This window comes from Podarcis muralis, chromosome 9, assembly GCF_964188315.1.
Source record: "Podarcis muralis chromosome 9, rPodMur119.hap1.1, whole genome shotgun sequence".
In the NCBI taxonomy this organism is placed as follows: domain Eukaryota; kingdom Metazoa; phylum Chordata; class Lepidosauria; order Squamata; family Lacertidae; genus Podarcis; species Podarcis muralis.
The window spans coordinates 18,802,100-18,818,125 of NC_135663.1; the positions used below are offsets into that span (position 1 = coordinate 18,802,100).

Here is a 16,026-nt window from a genome sequence, read left to right on the forward strand (position 1 = left end):
GATAGCACTTCCACAAAGTACTTCTATATTATTAAGGTCATCATCTGATGCACAAACTATAAACATACCTTCTGCTACAATTAATCTTCAGTAGATGTTAAGTAACCTACATGCACTAATGTATGCCAGAAAATGTTAAATATTCTTCAAAGATGGTGAAAATATTAAGTGTTGGGTGTTTTTCTTTGATTGCTGCCATTTAGTGAAATAATGCCATTCATACTTAAGCATAATCAGCTTTTGGCAGAGCTGACCCTAACATGAAGCTGGCTGAAGTGATTAATTTGGGTGGCACCATGAGAATTGGAAGAAGATCACAGAAGGCAGGAAATGGTGTCTGAATGGTACATCAAATGCTGGAATAGCTCAGTTGGTAAAGCAAATGGATACTCATAATCTCAGGGTTGTGGGTTTGAACCCCATGTTGGGCAAAGATTCTTGCATTGCAGGGGGCTGGGCTAAATGGTCTTCATGGTCCCTTCCAAATTTACAATTCTATGATTCTTTCTTTTTAAAAATGTTGGTCTACTAGACTGGGGGCATTTGGGCTGTGCTTCTGTGGCACAATGTTTTGATTCAGCCCTAGCATTCGGCCGGTAGAATGAAGGGCCAACAGTGTAGCCATAAGTTGCTCAGGCACGTGAAATGTTATAAAAGGGAAAAACAGATGCAGCCACATCAAAGCCCTGCTCTATGATACTGTGCAGCAGGCTTCTGATCTCTTTGGAATTTTCTGGAGAAGCTGTCCTACAGACTGCAGTTACCTACTGTAGCCCACTATTTATAAGTGAGAGGGAAAAGTTCTAGTCCTGCATCCCCTAGTGATCCATTATGGTCCAGTTGTTCCTCATAAATTGTTGTTAAATTTGAAACTGATTTAATACAGAGCGTTGGCTTCATGAACCCTCTTCCTTCCAAAGTATTGTCTGCTTCATCACTGAGCACATGATTGTTCTGTTTTTTAAAAGGTTATTCCCATTGCAGCAATATCATTCTCTCCCTCCTTTCCTCTCCTTGTCTACTCCTTCATCATGGAAAACAGGCCTACTGATGCAAACATCCAGCTCTCATAAAACAATGGGAGAGGATCTTTGTCCTGAAAATGGCCGGTGGGCCGTACTGGATGTGGAAGATGTAGAAGGTTTTTCCGTAAACACTCATTATTCACTACTGAATATGTTTGTCTAAGACATGTAAGTTAGCACATTGCAGGAAACCAAGCTTCAAAACTCACATGCTTCTAAGGTGTTTAATTGAATATGCAGCTTAGTTTCTGGAAATTTATCAGCAAAGTTCTCATTGGATTATAATAATAATTTATTATTTGTACTCCGCCCATCTGACTGGGTTGCCCCAGTTTTACTCTGAAATTATTACCCTAAATTTCAATAAAAAAATACAATTCTAAATTATCTCTGATCTGAAGAGTGGTAAAAACAATACACTTTGACAAGCCATCAGAAATAAGGTAATAAAAGAAATCACTTTACTGTCACATGTGCAGTAACCTGCATTTGTGGGGCTCCAGAAGTGGTATTTTTTTTAAAGTGAGAATTGGGATTTTGATGGCCATTTTAAACCATCATTCTGACATGATGATGATGATGATGATGATTTAGTGCATCAAGTGGGGCTGTTTGGTGTTTCAGATGAGTCATATGTTCCTGTTCCGTTAATTCAGTTGCTGTGCAAGGACAGCTCCTGAGCTAGGAAAATTGGGAGGAAGCTGTGCAAGTGGGGGAAAGGGGAACTGCATTGGTTAGATGGTCCTTCAGTTTCTTGTTTATTTAGAAAGTGTATTTAGAAAAGATATGTCCCATCCTTCCACTAAACAGATACAGTGCTGATAATGGGTTGCACATTGATAACAGGGCTAGGGAACCCTAGGGTCCATTTTCAGGAGAACTGAATGTGTTGGAGTGCTCCATCCTTTCTTCTCTGCATCAAGCCCCTTGCAAGATCTTCCCCTGAACAGTGTCTTAGAGCCCTGAACAAGGGCACTCAAAGCATATGCATGACAACATTTTGTTGCAGAACCTAAAGTGTGTGTGTGTGTGTGTGTGTGTGTGTGTGTGTAACCCCTTTCCCGAGTTCCTAAATAAAAGTGTGTTAAAGAGGAAGAACTCAACAAACAGCAAAACAATAACATCAGTAGGTGCCTTCTTTTATTTGTATTGATCAGGTCTGTGCACCGTGATGCTTTGATGCGAACCACATTTATAGCTGTCATGTTCTATTAAATACAAAACAGCTGAATTCAGAAAGAACCTCACACATTGATTCATGAGCGTCAATATCTGAGGGATCCTGGGGTTACTGCTGGGTGATGTTGGTTGTATAAATTGAGCTGTTCTGTTCGTGCCCTGCTAAGTTGAAATGCAGTATTAATTGGTATCATTTGTTAATTACAGTTATATCAGTTTGCTTGTCTCAAAATAGAGATAATGCTTTGCAGCCATTGTCTCTGTGTGATCTTGTGCAGCATCATTATTCTCATTGAACAGGTTGGTAATTGAAATTTGCCAATTAACTCACTGAACCTTTTGTTGTTATGGTTGTTGTTTTGTTCCCTCCTTTCCCAAGTCCGAGGCAGCTGAAAGAAAATAATTTTTTTAAAGTATTTATTTTATTTCACTGCATTTCCATCAACCACACTCTTGGGGTAGTTTGCAAAAAATCGTAAAATATAAAAATGCAACCCAAGCATCAGAATAGCATACAAAAACAGCACAAAAGGCTTAAAAACAGACCAGCACAATATCGGGATAGAAACTGGGAAGTAATTTAGTGCCCATAGCTTACTGCACTAAATCATATAATTAAAATGACTAGAAGAGTACAAAAGAAAGTCTTCACCTGACACCAAAAAGCCCATAATGTAGGCATCAGGTGATTGTTTCTGGAGAAATGATGGTCACCAATCTGGATGGCTTAGTATAGGATTAGCCAAATTATGAAGGATAAGGCTATTAATGACTACTGGTCTCAATGAATTTTGCATTCAGGTCCTGCTTCTGGGCTTTTCATGGGCGTCTGATTGGATGCTCTGAGAAGACGCTGCTAAGTAGATGGGCCTTTGGGTTGATTCAGGGCTCTCCTTACATTCTTAACTAATGTTTTATACATTAAAAACCAAGAGCTATACAACAAAGGGTGTTGCTTGTTTGTTGCATTATTTGTTGCATTATTAAGAGCCACAGCAATAAGAAATGTTTCTGCTTAAAAGCATTATAATAGTCTGTGGGTGTGTTTGTGTGGTAAAATGAGTTACTATAGTAATGCTGTAGTAACTGCTTTTTTTTTTTAATCATTTTTATAAAGTTTCCCATTTTAACAATCCAATCAAGTCACATTGAATGTTCCAAATTATAAAAATACATATCAAATATTCTGCCTATAAATTTTTGTTGGGACTTCCCATGCTTCAAGTTTGGGGGGGGGGCTCTGATCATCTCATGTCTCTGCTGCCTTGAATAGTCTTTCCAATAGTTCATTTAAATCTTCCTGTTGTTAACCTTCCTTCTTTCATGGCCTCTGAGTTGTTTCCACAAGCAAGTGATGCTGTAGTAACTCCTGATCTCCGTAATCCACTACTGAAATCGTATGGTAGCAGAATGTTTGATTCTTCTATTTCCGTTGCTCTCTTGCGCTACTCTTTTAAAGTTATATGGGTGTGGGAAGTGTGTGCCTGTGCATCTGTGCTGATCTTGCTATGAAACAGCAGCACACATCACTAAATTCCCAGCATGTTCTGGCAGAAATATGTATGTGTAGGGCTTTTACCAGAAGTGCCTTTTCTTTGCGTCTTCAACAGCTTTCAGGGTGTCCTGGTTTTTACTTTTTGAAATATAGCAACCCGATTTGTGCATTCGTGATACTGGATTAGGCAGCTACTGTTGCATTCCAATAAAATAAATTCTTGAACCAGGGTATCATGTAAATATATGTATTGGGGATAAATACTCCTTGGTTTTTATCACTTACATCTGACATAAATTGCCAACCATAGCTTTTTCATGGTGGTCTTTAAAAGTTAGCGTTTTTCAGTTTTGTTAAAATAAACAAGAACCAATTGCCTCAAAAAACAATACCCCCCCTATATTATTATAACCACATGGACCAAATTCTATGAATCTTTGCAAACAGCGAGAGATAGCAAGAGAATGCTGTGATTTAACCCTCTCCTTCTCAGCCACTTGTCAACTCACTCTGTTCCATGCTTTTATCCTTGAGATATCATAGATTCATAGAATTGGAAGGGAACACAAGGATCATCTAGTCCAACCTCCTGCAATGCATAATTTTTTTTTTGCCCAACATGGGGCTCGAATCCATGACCCTGAGATTAAGAGTCTCGTGCTCTACCAACTGAGCTATTCCAGTATGGCCTTTATGTTTTATGTCTCAGTGAGAAAAGCATCTTGGAAGTGGTTGTTTTGCTTCCTATATCTGCCATTCCACTGGTCACTCTGAAACTCCCTGTTCTCTCCCTGCAACAGCTTTGCTTGCTAGAAAGAGACCCTGAGGAAAAGAATAGCAATTTGCCACAAAAAGGTGTTCTCCGCTGAGATTTTATATATATTATATGACTGAGGAGTTTTCCATTTGTGGTATTGAAACTTGAAGGTGGCAATTCCATCTAAATGTTTTTACATGATGTTTTGATTGATGTAGCAGCCAGCAATCTAGTCTTCCTCCTCTTCTTCTTTTAAATCATTCTTTGACAAATTAGAGTGTGTAAAGCTTTCTGGCATGCAAGCAGTCCGCTGACAAAAGGTTTTTAGCCATGAGTGCATTACAGCGATTGTGACATAAAGTAGAGGTTTTAGCACCTCTGTATTATATTTTGGCTCCCACACCCCTTTAAGCTTCATATTTCAGGCAGCTCTGAATGGGAAAATACATGGATTCCTCAACTCTTACCACCAGCATTTTTGGTGGTAACTAGTTCAGCTTACATGGGGAAAAGTAAGCATAGTTCATGTTAGGAATGTGAATTGCAAAGTAAGTTGAAATAAGTTAATGTGCCTAATTCTTTGGCAAAACAACTATAACTATTCCAGCCTTTAGGTCAGAGAATAGAAATAAAAGGTTTTGTCACCAACATTAACAGTTACAGAGACGGAGTGGTCATTATGGCATGGTAGAGGCACACCAGAGTTCTTACCTCATTTCTCTACCGAGCTTTTCATCTTTGCAATAGGCAGGGAATTCCAACAGAGTAGAATTCTGGAAATGAGTAGACTGTCTTGCTGTCTTTTCCAGCCCATTAAGAGTTCTGACTACAGAAGTCCAGATGAGCCATAAAACTATATTATTCAAACATAGCTTTATCCAGATACTGGGTTTTTGTGTGGTCTGTATTCTGTTTGAAGCTAGCAAGTACACTACAATATCATTATTTAGTTAGCTAGTCCTGTGCTTATTCCACATCATTATTTATCCCCCCCCCCCCAATTTGGGTTCAACGATGTAAATACGTTCAGGTTCTACTACAGCTAAAAAAACAACAAAGAGTTTGCACCAGTTTTTAGTTCCCTGCTGATTAATTACGCATAATTTTCATATATTTGTGGAACACTTCACTTATTACAGTATTTTCTTTTATTTGAGACAGTGGGTGTCATCACTTTTTATCTTACCTCTGATATGTTCACCAAATAACAGGTTAGTTTGGTCTGATTCACTCTGTGTAGCTAGGTATGCAAGATGCTCTCCAGAAAGATGGGTTGCAAGCTTCCTCCTGATCCAATTCCACACCTCTCATCCCATGTACCAGTCTGGTTTCTCCGATACCTGGTGTCTTCCCATCAACCCTGATCATTGGCCATGTTGGATGGAGCTGGTGGGGGTCCAGGCATCTGGAGGGCACCAGGCTGGAGAAAGCTGCCATATGCCATTGCATATGGAAAATAATGTCTAAATATGGAGACCCCCCACACACAGTTATTTGGATTTGTGATACCTCGTACCATGGATGTTGTTGCACTTAGACATTTAACTTGTGTGCATTTAGCTTTATGTGCTTGGCAAAAAGCAGAATGGGGGCGGGTGATCGGAGTGGGGGGGAACTTTGGCAATCCCACCTGCTATTGAACCCGATGTGTTTTGACTATAGGTGGTTTTGGCTTTACGTGACTTTGTAAGTTGACAGTAGGGATACCGGTGGCGCTGTGGTCTAAACCACTGAGCCTCAGAAGGTTGGCAGTTCGAGTCCGCGTGATGGGGTGAGCTCCCGTTGCTGTCCCAGCTTCTGCCAACCTAGCAGTTCGAAAGCATACCAGTGCAAGTACTGTAGATAAATAGGTACCACTTCGGAGGGAAGGTCAGTGGCGTTTCTGTGTGCTCTGGCACTTGCCATGGTCCTCCGTGTGCTAGTAGTGATTTAGTCATGCTGGCCACATGACCCAGAAAATCTGTCTGTGGACTAACACTGACTCCCTCAGCCTGAAAAGCAAGATGAGCGCCACACCCCATAGTCGCCTTTGACTGGACTTAACTGTCCAGGGGTCCTTAAGTTGCGTGTTGCCTGTATTTCATAATAAACTCACAACAGCTGCACTGATACCATAATCCATAGAAATTAACCATGTAAAAAGTCCAGACCAGCACCCATTGTTACATAACCATTCCAAGTGTGCTTATATGAGAATAACATTTGTCAGCTTTTCTGTTGTAAACTCTCCTTTCCATGGTTTTTTTTTTAAGCTATAAATAATTGATTGACTAAAATACTGCAGTTATCTGTGGGTAAGTAATGTTGCATGTCATGTTTTAATCATTTCAATGAAAACACATAGATTGGGGTGACATTTTGTTTCCTCTTCTGTTCCCTCCCCCCTCCTGCTTTCAGACACAGAATATGGGAACTCAGCACCGAATAAAAGTAGATGTTCCTGATCGTGTTCTTTACGCTGTAGGCTCCTGTGTTCTTGTCATTGGTTCCATTGGAATCACGGGAAATCTCCTTGTCCTCTATGCATTTTACAGGTATGCTTTTTTCAGGCTGGGGATAAGTTTGAATAGGGTTTTTTTTTGTACTTTTTAAATGAAAGGGGGAAATCAACAACTTGAAGGGCTGTGTCTCTGGTCTCACCTCCACATGCAGGGAGATACGGCTCTTATACCTACCTGCAAGTTGAACATTCAGGATCAGGGTATATCCCTGCTTACTACTGTTTGATGATTAAAGCAGTGGTGCTGTATTCAAAGGGATGGTGGGAAAACAAGAGGCTGGTTCAAAAGCCTGCTTGGAAATATAACCAACAGGCACCAGAAAGCAACAAAGTGAATATGAGAGAGGTATGACTAGGCAGGAATGGGAGATGTGCAGAATTTCAACAGGCACTCTGAAAAGCACCATTATACTAGAGAAGAAACATACACAGGATTGCAACTTCTATGTGAAAAGGATGTGCTTATAAATAAATAAATAAAATAAAATAAATAAAATAAATACCAAAATACTGGCAAGCCCTATCTGTTCTAGCATTAATACTGCCAACACAAGTAGGTATTTGCACATATAATTGTGAATAAGATTTTTAGACTGTGTATATCGTAGTGGAATGCTTGATGAAATTCACATTCCAACTTTCTATTATGTTTTTGTTACCTCAATAATATACAATGGTAAACAGAAATACAGTGGCCAAGTTAACCACTCGTATAAGAATTTCAGTTTTGAGACTTTCTATTGTGAGAGATTGAAATGACTTATTTTAAAAACATTTTCTCTGATTCCATATAGGAGGTCAGAATTTGCCCTGGTTTGTTTTGTCCAGGTAATGGTTTTTCTATTGCTGAAACAAGTTGCTCATTATCTTTTAACATTGCTCTGAGCTCAGCCACTGAAAATGAAAGCATGTTTTGTTTTAACATCTTACTGGTGTCACATCACAGTGTCACATATAATCTTCATGAAAGGCTACCATAAAAACAGTGATAGACTGTTGTGAAAATATCACTAGAAATTGAGGGTGATACCTCCTAGGTTCTAAAATTGTCACAATATTTTGAGCCGGTGATGGGATGTTCTTTTGCACAACAGCCTTGTTCTGCATGTCATGTGTGCCGTTCTTTTAAATCTCGTCAACATTTCCTCCCAGCAAATCACACATTTGCAAAATATATCTATTTAAGTGGGAGAGAGACAACTTGAGCTTGGGATATTTTAGAATTTGAGTTCCAAAAGTAGTAGCAATGGGGGCAAATGTACCTTCTGAACATTAATTTGTTTATGACTAGGTTGCCTTCCAGATATAAGGGAGTTCAGGCGCTGTGCCCTGATATTCTGATGAACTTTCTGTGGACGTTGACAGCTGTGGCTTTGAGTTCTAGGTGAACTGAAACTGCTGAGTAATGCCACATGGATCACTGAGCAGCAGTCAGATAGTAATGACTTTTGGTCATGCTTAAACAAGGAAAGATTTGACCTAGTGACCTAAAGAAGCAGTACTAGAGTTCATAATTTATTCTCTTTCCTTCTGATTCCTTCTGTTTTGTCTTTGCCTGCTAACGCTGCAGGGTCTGTCAAAAACAAGCACAACATCAAAGAGTAGTATATCATGCCAGCATCTGTAAAGATGTGGCTCAGGAGCTACCCAGGCTACCTGCTGAGAGGATGTAATGTGGTATGAAAGCAATGCAGTGTTGTAGAGAAGGTCTATAAAAATAATTTACTGATAGTCTTGGTAAATTTTCTTGTACTGTGATTTTCTATGCAGGTAGGATTCAGAAAGTCAGGGACAACTTTTACACCAGGGGAGAGCATCCCTATCTTTTTAGTGAATGAGAGCATAAGATGATACATAGGAATACTAATGTGAAATTATGCACCAGTAGCACCCATGGCAAATAAATAGTGGATGGTTTTAACAGTTGCGCCAAGGGATAGTTTAACCTACCAATTTTGCGCTAATGTTTCAGATTCAAAAAGTAGATTCACACATGCCTACAATATACTCAGGTCGATGCCCCCCTCCCCAATTTCTTTGTAAGTATACATTACATATAGACATTCAGGCAAAGGTTCAATTTCCATTCAGTTCTTCATGCATAGAGAGAGCAAAACAATGAAAAGCAACTTGTATTATCTCCATGTTAGCAGAAATGATGCAGTCACACACACACACCTGCCTATATATGTGGTGGGAAAACATTTCCCAAGATAGATAAATATGTAAAATTCTATTAAGCTGAATCCAGTATAAAACTACCTTAATGGTGCTTTGAGTCTGGAACAGAAGCATGGAATAAGTTTATACAGCATTGCTGTTACAACATTGTAGTGCTATGATTGTCATGGTGATACTATGTTTGACGCATCTGCAGTGTCCTGTTCTGTGGATGCTTAAGGCTGTGAAGGTAAGCAAGTATATTGTACATGGTTTGAGTGAGGGGTGGTATAAGAATACCTGTATAAATTAATGAATGACTGTCCCAGAAAGTTGAGGCATGTGGAGTCAAAACAGGCAAAGTCAAGTGAGTCAGAAGCTCGCTTCAAACAATGATCAAGTTCAAACCAAAGTAGGACCTTGGATAGCTCCAAGTGGATTAAGCTCTCTTCTAATAAGGTAACTGTAGGAAAATATTGTCCATGTGGAGAGGAAAATCCAGCTGAACCTTTTATAGGCTGATAAGCTCCCTGGTATGGTTAGCTCAACAATCCTGGCTGGGTTGTTGAAGAGGTCCTATCTAATTTTGGAGTCCTTGACATTTGTGAGTGTGGGGAGGTTGAAGTGCTGTAAGGGACTCATCCTCTGAGTCTTGAGTATGGTGACAGGGTTTATTTAGCAAAACTAAATAAATGTGGTTTATTTTATTTTATAACTCACTGTTTTGCTTTCTTTCACCTTTTTGGGGGGCACCATGATGATGCTTATTAAGCAACAAGCGGCTGAGGACACCGGCAAACTATTTCATAATGAATTTAGCGGCAAGTGATTTTCTGATGTCTGCAACTCAAGCTCCAATCTGCTTTCTCAACAGCATGCACACAGAATGGATACTCGGAGACATAGGTACTTTTCCAATGCTGTTTTGCACATGAACCTCTCCCTATTTCATGAAACTTGTCTTTGTGGCATGAGAAGGTTGTTGAAATCTGCTTGCTGTTATAGACAAACTGACCCTGTTTTAAGAGTTACTGAGCATATCTGCCTTTTTGTCACTAAAGTCAGTTCTTCCTTCCTTCTGCTTCTTTTTAATGAAACCGCCTGTGAAAGGTGGACCAGGCAATACAACGTCCCCACCCCAGTACCATCATAATATATAAGCAACCATGTCAGTCTGTGAAAAGATATGCACGATTGTTTTGTACCTTCTCCCTCCCCGCATTTCAAAAATGAAAACCTTGCACTCTCTTCTTTCTGTTTTAGGTTGTAACTTTTATGCTTTTTGTGGGGCACTCTTTGGAATAACTTCAATGATGACTTTATTAGCTATTTCAGTTGATCGCTACTGTGTGATTACTAAGCCTCTGCAGTCTATAAAAAGGTCTTCAAAGAAACGCTCGTGCATAATCATTGCCTTTGTCTGGCTCTACTCGCTGGGATGGAGTGTATGTCCTCTCTTTGGATGGAGTATGTTACTTACTCTTTTCTTAATGTATATACTGTCTTGTGTGCATTGTCTTTGCTTTCTTAAATATGTGTGGGACAGCTAAGTGACATTAGCAAATAAGGTGACAGTTAGCATTTCTAGGGCATTATTGCTAATGAGAAATATGGTTCTTTTATAGTGGTGGAGTCCTTATTTTCAAAGTGAATCAGCTGGTATAAGTAGATGAACAGGTTTATATCAACTTGTCCTAGCTAGCAGAACCGGTAGGTGTTCCTCAGGTTCCTCATTAAGAGAGCTGCTGCATCAACAGAATGCTTAAGTGGAATCTGACTTACTCTGCATCTCTTCATGTAGCTATTTAAAAGAAGAGCAGGAAGAGGTAGACTTTAATAAAGAATGGGGGAAGCCTTACAATCTATTTGAAAAACTATTGTAAACAATGACACACATTGGTAGGATTGACATAAAACTTGTAGTAAAAATTTGAACTATGGAATGATAAAGGCTTTACAGGAATAGAGTTATGAAAGAGATGCAGAGGGGGAAATTGTTATATTAAGATCCACAATGGAGTGGGGAGGGAAATCAAAGGGGATTTTATGTTTGTTTTTATTTTGCCTTTATATGTAAAATAGAAAATGAAAAGGAAGGAAGGAAGGAAGAAGGAAGGAAGGAAGAAAAGAGCAGGAAGGCACTAGCTGCAGGGGAAAAAAATAAGGGACAGAAATCTCAACGTGTCAAGTTATTTTTCATGGGCAGTCTTGCAGCTCTGTGAAGTATCCAGGCTGTAATTGAAACACATTTTGAAACACATTTCCTGTGAACCTGTGGATCCTCTTCCTTTTCTTTCACCTGTATCTATTAAATTGCCATATTTATATAAGCTGCTTTGATAGGCAGGTAAGATGGCCCTCAAGATCCTTTCCATCTCTACAGTTCTATGATACTTGCACTGGGATAATCCCACAGAGGTCCCACAGTTAATAGACAGCATATATCTAGTAGCATAGCCGTCAGTGTTGCCAGAAACTCTGGTTGAGGGCTCTGTGCAGTCAGGTGTGGGATAAGTAAGAGGGATGGAGTGCCTCTCATGAAGACTGGAGCAGCAGAATGGTGCTGTTCCTCCCAGCGCTACCTTCACAGCTGGCACATGCCAGTGAGGAAGTGATGCCCTTCCTCAAGGTTGTATCCAGTACTGAATGAGCAGCATTCTGCTTGTTCAACGGGACTTTTCTTTCTGCTTGCATGCCCCCAAAATCTTATCCAGAGGGAGCAGATTTTGAGGGTGCACAGGAGGCTGCTGGAGAGAGAATGAAATTGCATTGCACAAGCAGACAGATGTTGCACAAGTCGAATGGCAGAGTTGCACACAACCCAAAGCTGCCACTTCTCTGTGGAAGCTTTCAGCTTCCTCCTGCCCCCACCTCACCAGCTGCCACTGGTTGTATATGGAGGGAAAACCCTAACAGCTGAAGAAGCCTGAGGGATTTTGTTCTCGAGTTCTGCTGTGTGTTCCTGCTATGTCTATTTTGTTCCATTGTTAGAAGTGTTTTTTACCTGATTTATATTTTTTTACTTGTAAGCCACTCTGGAGTAGTGAGAAATGTAACACCCATAAATGTAAATATATGACAGATAATACCATAAATATTACAAATATTTGGAAACTAAAAATATTTATATCTTTGTAATATCATTATAAGAAGCACAAAGGCCAGTTTTTATGCACATTAACCTCTCAGTTTAACATCCCCTATAGATATAGAAAGATAAATTTCCAGCATAACTTTTTGAAAAGTTCAGGGTTGTCGAATCAGTGATTTATGATTTAATTTAGAACAAAAGCCCCTGCTAGAAAAGCCTTGAAAGACCCATAATGAAAATGGCATTAACCACTAGGACATGCAGAGCAACCTTATTAATAAATGCTATCAAATTTGTCTATGAAAAAGGAGCTGACCCTATCTCTATTTGCCAGCATCATTTTCAGAGGGTTTCTTGCCTCCCAGGAAGCATTCAGCGTGACCATGTGAAGATTTTCAAAGGTTGCTCATGGAAGATTGGCAGTTTCCTGATTACTTGTGCATAATACATTTGTTCGTAATAAGAATTGATCTTAATAAGGCCCAGTTGGGTGACTGAATGCATGCCATTTTTAGACAGCAGAATCATAACTGCCTTTTCTAGGACAGACTTGAACTCTTCAGCAAGAAAGCAAACATACTTCTCCCTGAGACTGAAAACTTTTGCGGGGGATGTACCGTCAAGCTTCAGACAAGTGTTTGCATGACTAACAGGTGCAAACCTATGCACATTGATTGTACATGTCTATTCAGAAGTAAGCCCCATTGAGATCAATGATATTTACTCCCAGTTATGGGTAGGATTGTGGCCTTAGACTATCATCCTATGTGTCACTTACCTTAGAGTAAATCCAACTGAACTCAAAGGGGCTAACTGCCTAGTAGATATGTGCATAATTTGATGCATGTTATTGATTTTATTCAAATCGGGGGCAGTAGACACAGTGCCCTCCAAATGTTGCTTGGATGCATTTCCCATCATCCCTGATCATTAGCCATGCTGGTGGGAGTTTAGGATATCAGAACAACACACAACCAAATAATAATAATAATAATAATAATAATAATAATAATAATAATAATAATAATATTGAGTTTCCCCAGCCACTCTGAGAGGCTCCCAATCAAGTGTTAAAAACAGTACAGCATTAAATATTAAAAACTTCCCTGAACAGGGCTGCCTTCAGATGTCTTTTAAAGATAGGATAGCTGCTTGTTTCCTTCACATCTGAAGGGAGGGTGTTCCACAGGGTGGGCGCCACTACTGAGAAGGCCCTCTGTCTGGTTCCCTGTAACCTCACTTCTCGCAATGAGGGAACCGCCAGAAGGCCCTCAATGCTGGATCTCAGTGTCTGGGCTGAATGATGGGGGTGGAGACGCTCCTTCAGGTATACAGGAAAAGCAGCAATTAGATTAAACGTGAAAGCCAATCTGCAGTATGAAATGGCACAGCCAATGAGAATTGAACCTAAGACTTGCTTTCTTACAAGTAACTTCCACTGAACTATTTCTGAGTAACTATGCATAACAACTAAGTTATGCCAATGTGCCATTATGCTATTGTGGCAAAATGGCTAGAAGCTGTCTTTCACAAGAAGTGATCTCTGGCCCCTGAAAGATTACACCACAATAAGTTAATAGTGTCACAAAATTATTTGTTATGTTTACTGCAGCAGACTATAACAGTCTCCTATGAAGTAGTGCTGCTTTTTCTTAATTGTCAAGCTCCTGCATCCGTTCTTATTTATGCATTGTATTAATAATCATTTTTATTCTCAGGTTCCTATATACCTGAAGGTTTGATGATATCTTGTACATGGGACTACGTATCCTATTCTCCAGCAAACAGAAGTTACACCATGATGTTATGTTGCTTTGTGTTCTTTATCCCTCTGATAATAATCTTCCACTGCTATCTATTCATGTTTCTGGCCATTAGAAGTACTGGCAGGTAAGCAGAGCACTGGAACATATTCATATAAATAGATAATTATTTTGTAGGTTGCTTCTTCTTTTTAATCACACTTAACTTGCTGCTTATGGCTTCAAGACTTTGTTAAGGAAGAGGAGGATCAATGGCAAGAAATATCTATTACTTTCCTTTCTGTCCCTGATGACTTTTGACTGGGGCAGAGCAATCCAAATTCCTGATCTGCTGTAATGGAGGGAGTATGGGTGAGACTTCTGGAGGTGTCCCCTCTGTCTGGCTCTACCAGTAGGGAGACTCTACAACAGACATCCCTCTGTTGACTGCCCAAAACACAGATGGGCAGAAGCTACTGTCAGCAGAACCCTTGTCAGCGATAGTCAGGACCTGAGTCAACCAAGGAGCTGCTGGACCCTAAACTGGTCTAGCTACCAGCAAACTGTGGTGAGGGGCCCAATCCAGGCTTGTTTGGGTGCAGGAAACATGCACACTTTCCTTCCTCTCCACCTTCTTCTACCTTGGTTGTCATGAGCAGTGGGGTGGTGGTGTCTGGATGTGGTGGTGTCTCTGCCACTCCACTGAAACCTGCTGTTGCCTACCTGGGGTTAGAAGTCTGCCCTTAATTGGGCAGTCTTTTTAAAGGTGTTTGGACTTATTGGTTGGGTATATTTATTGTATCGGTCTAAGAGAATGTGGATGCAAAGGAACTTAGGTAATACTTTTCATTGAACCATTTCCTGTAAATATGGAAGAATCCCAGCTTCATAGAACTAGGCTGGAATAGTGCAAATATGTATATAACAATTCCTTGTTCTGCTTGTATCTTTTGCAATACTCCAAAGTTCTGCAGCCCTCTTCATTGTGAGGTGTGCATGTTTTTGATTCAAATCTTACCATGTGCAAGAGCCACTTTACAAACCTTATGAAGAATGTAGGGAATGGAAGGAGCAATAAGTTGTACTTCCTGTCCCGCTCTCATCCACCCCAAAGCTGCTACCAATGTAAGCTATTTCACAAAAGTTCATGAGACCAGTATATCAGGTGAGGGAGAGGAACTAAATATAATTAGAAGAACACACATACACATTTTCTGCCTCTTTTCTGAAGTGCTGTTTTAAGAGAAGCTATGCACCATTGCATTTACTGCTAGTAATGCCTTTCACACGCTGAATGAAGTGTTTTTTCCTTAAAAAACCTTCTGCTGTTTCTTTCATAGGAACGTTCAGAAGTTAGGATCAACCTATAACCGGAAGTCGAATGTTTCGCAGTCAGTGAAGAGTGAATGGAAGTTAGCAAAAATTGCCTTTGTGGCTATTGTGGTGTTTGTTCTGTCCTGGTCCCCATATGCTTGTGTCACTCTGATTGCGTGGGCAGGGTAAGTGGCAAGCCACCAATGAAGCAGTTTCAAGGGTGGATAAGGATTATGGGTGTGTGTGTGTAAACAATCCATCCTGAAACTTCAGTTCCCTTGAGGGATGTAAGAACTTTTTTCTCCCTCGTTTGCTTTGTGAATGAGGCATAATTGTAATAAATGCTACAAGGCTAAACATCTTTACAAGTGTCCCCCCACTTAGGCGCAATAGACTCATGTGCGACCGCATATACGCATGGTGCCAGGAAGTAAATGAATAATTCGATTCAAACCTGGGAATGGTGGGAGAGACCTGGACAGTCCTCATTGCTCACGAGGAACCCCTCCCTAGAGCCCAAAGAGGATGTCAGTGATGGCAGAGGAAGCCCCAAAGAGACCGGAGGTGCAGCAGGGTTTTGTTTAGGCTGCTCAGCCTCCCTGCCTAACAGCTGATGCTCGCAATAGCGCAGCAGCAGCCGCTTCTCCATATGTCCTCCAGCCAGCCCCAGAGCTTCAATTCTAGTTGTCAATATTTTTGGATACAGTGTTTTTGGTCCGGATTGGAGAGAGAGTGTCTCCAATTAAAGGGTGTTTTGAGGCTG

At 40.2% G+C, this 16,026-nt stretch overlaps 1 protein-coding gene across 5 annotated transcripts in view; it reads left to right on the plus strand.

Annotated features, from left to right (window-relative positions):
* Positions 1–16,026, plus strand: part of LOC114604147 (melanopsin) — a 42,564-nt gene that overhangs the window by 13,289 nt on the left and 13,249 nt on the right. For 3 of the 5 annotated variants that reach the window (XM_077933836.1, XM_077933838.1, XM_028743997.2), the window contains 5 exons: positions 6,854–6,990; positions 9,889–10,022; positions 10,380–10,583; positions 13,926–14,097; positions 15,290–15,448. In XM_077933836.1, coding sequence (XP_077789962.1) covers positions 6,863–6,990; positions 9,889–10,022; positions 10,380–10,583; positions 13,926–14,097; positions 15,290–15,448 — 797 coding nt within the window. In that variant the 5' untranslated portion in view covers positions 6,854–6,862. The remainder of the gene's footprint in view (positions 1–6,853; positions 6,991–9,888; positions 10,023–10,379; positions 10,584–13,925; positions 14,098–15,289; positions 15,449–16,026) is intronic. The other 2 variants (XM_028743998.2, XM_028743999.2) reach the window with 2 other exon arrangements.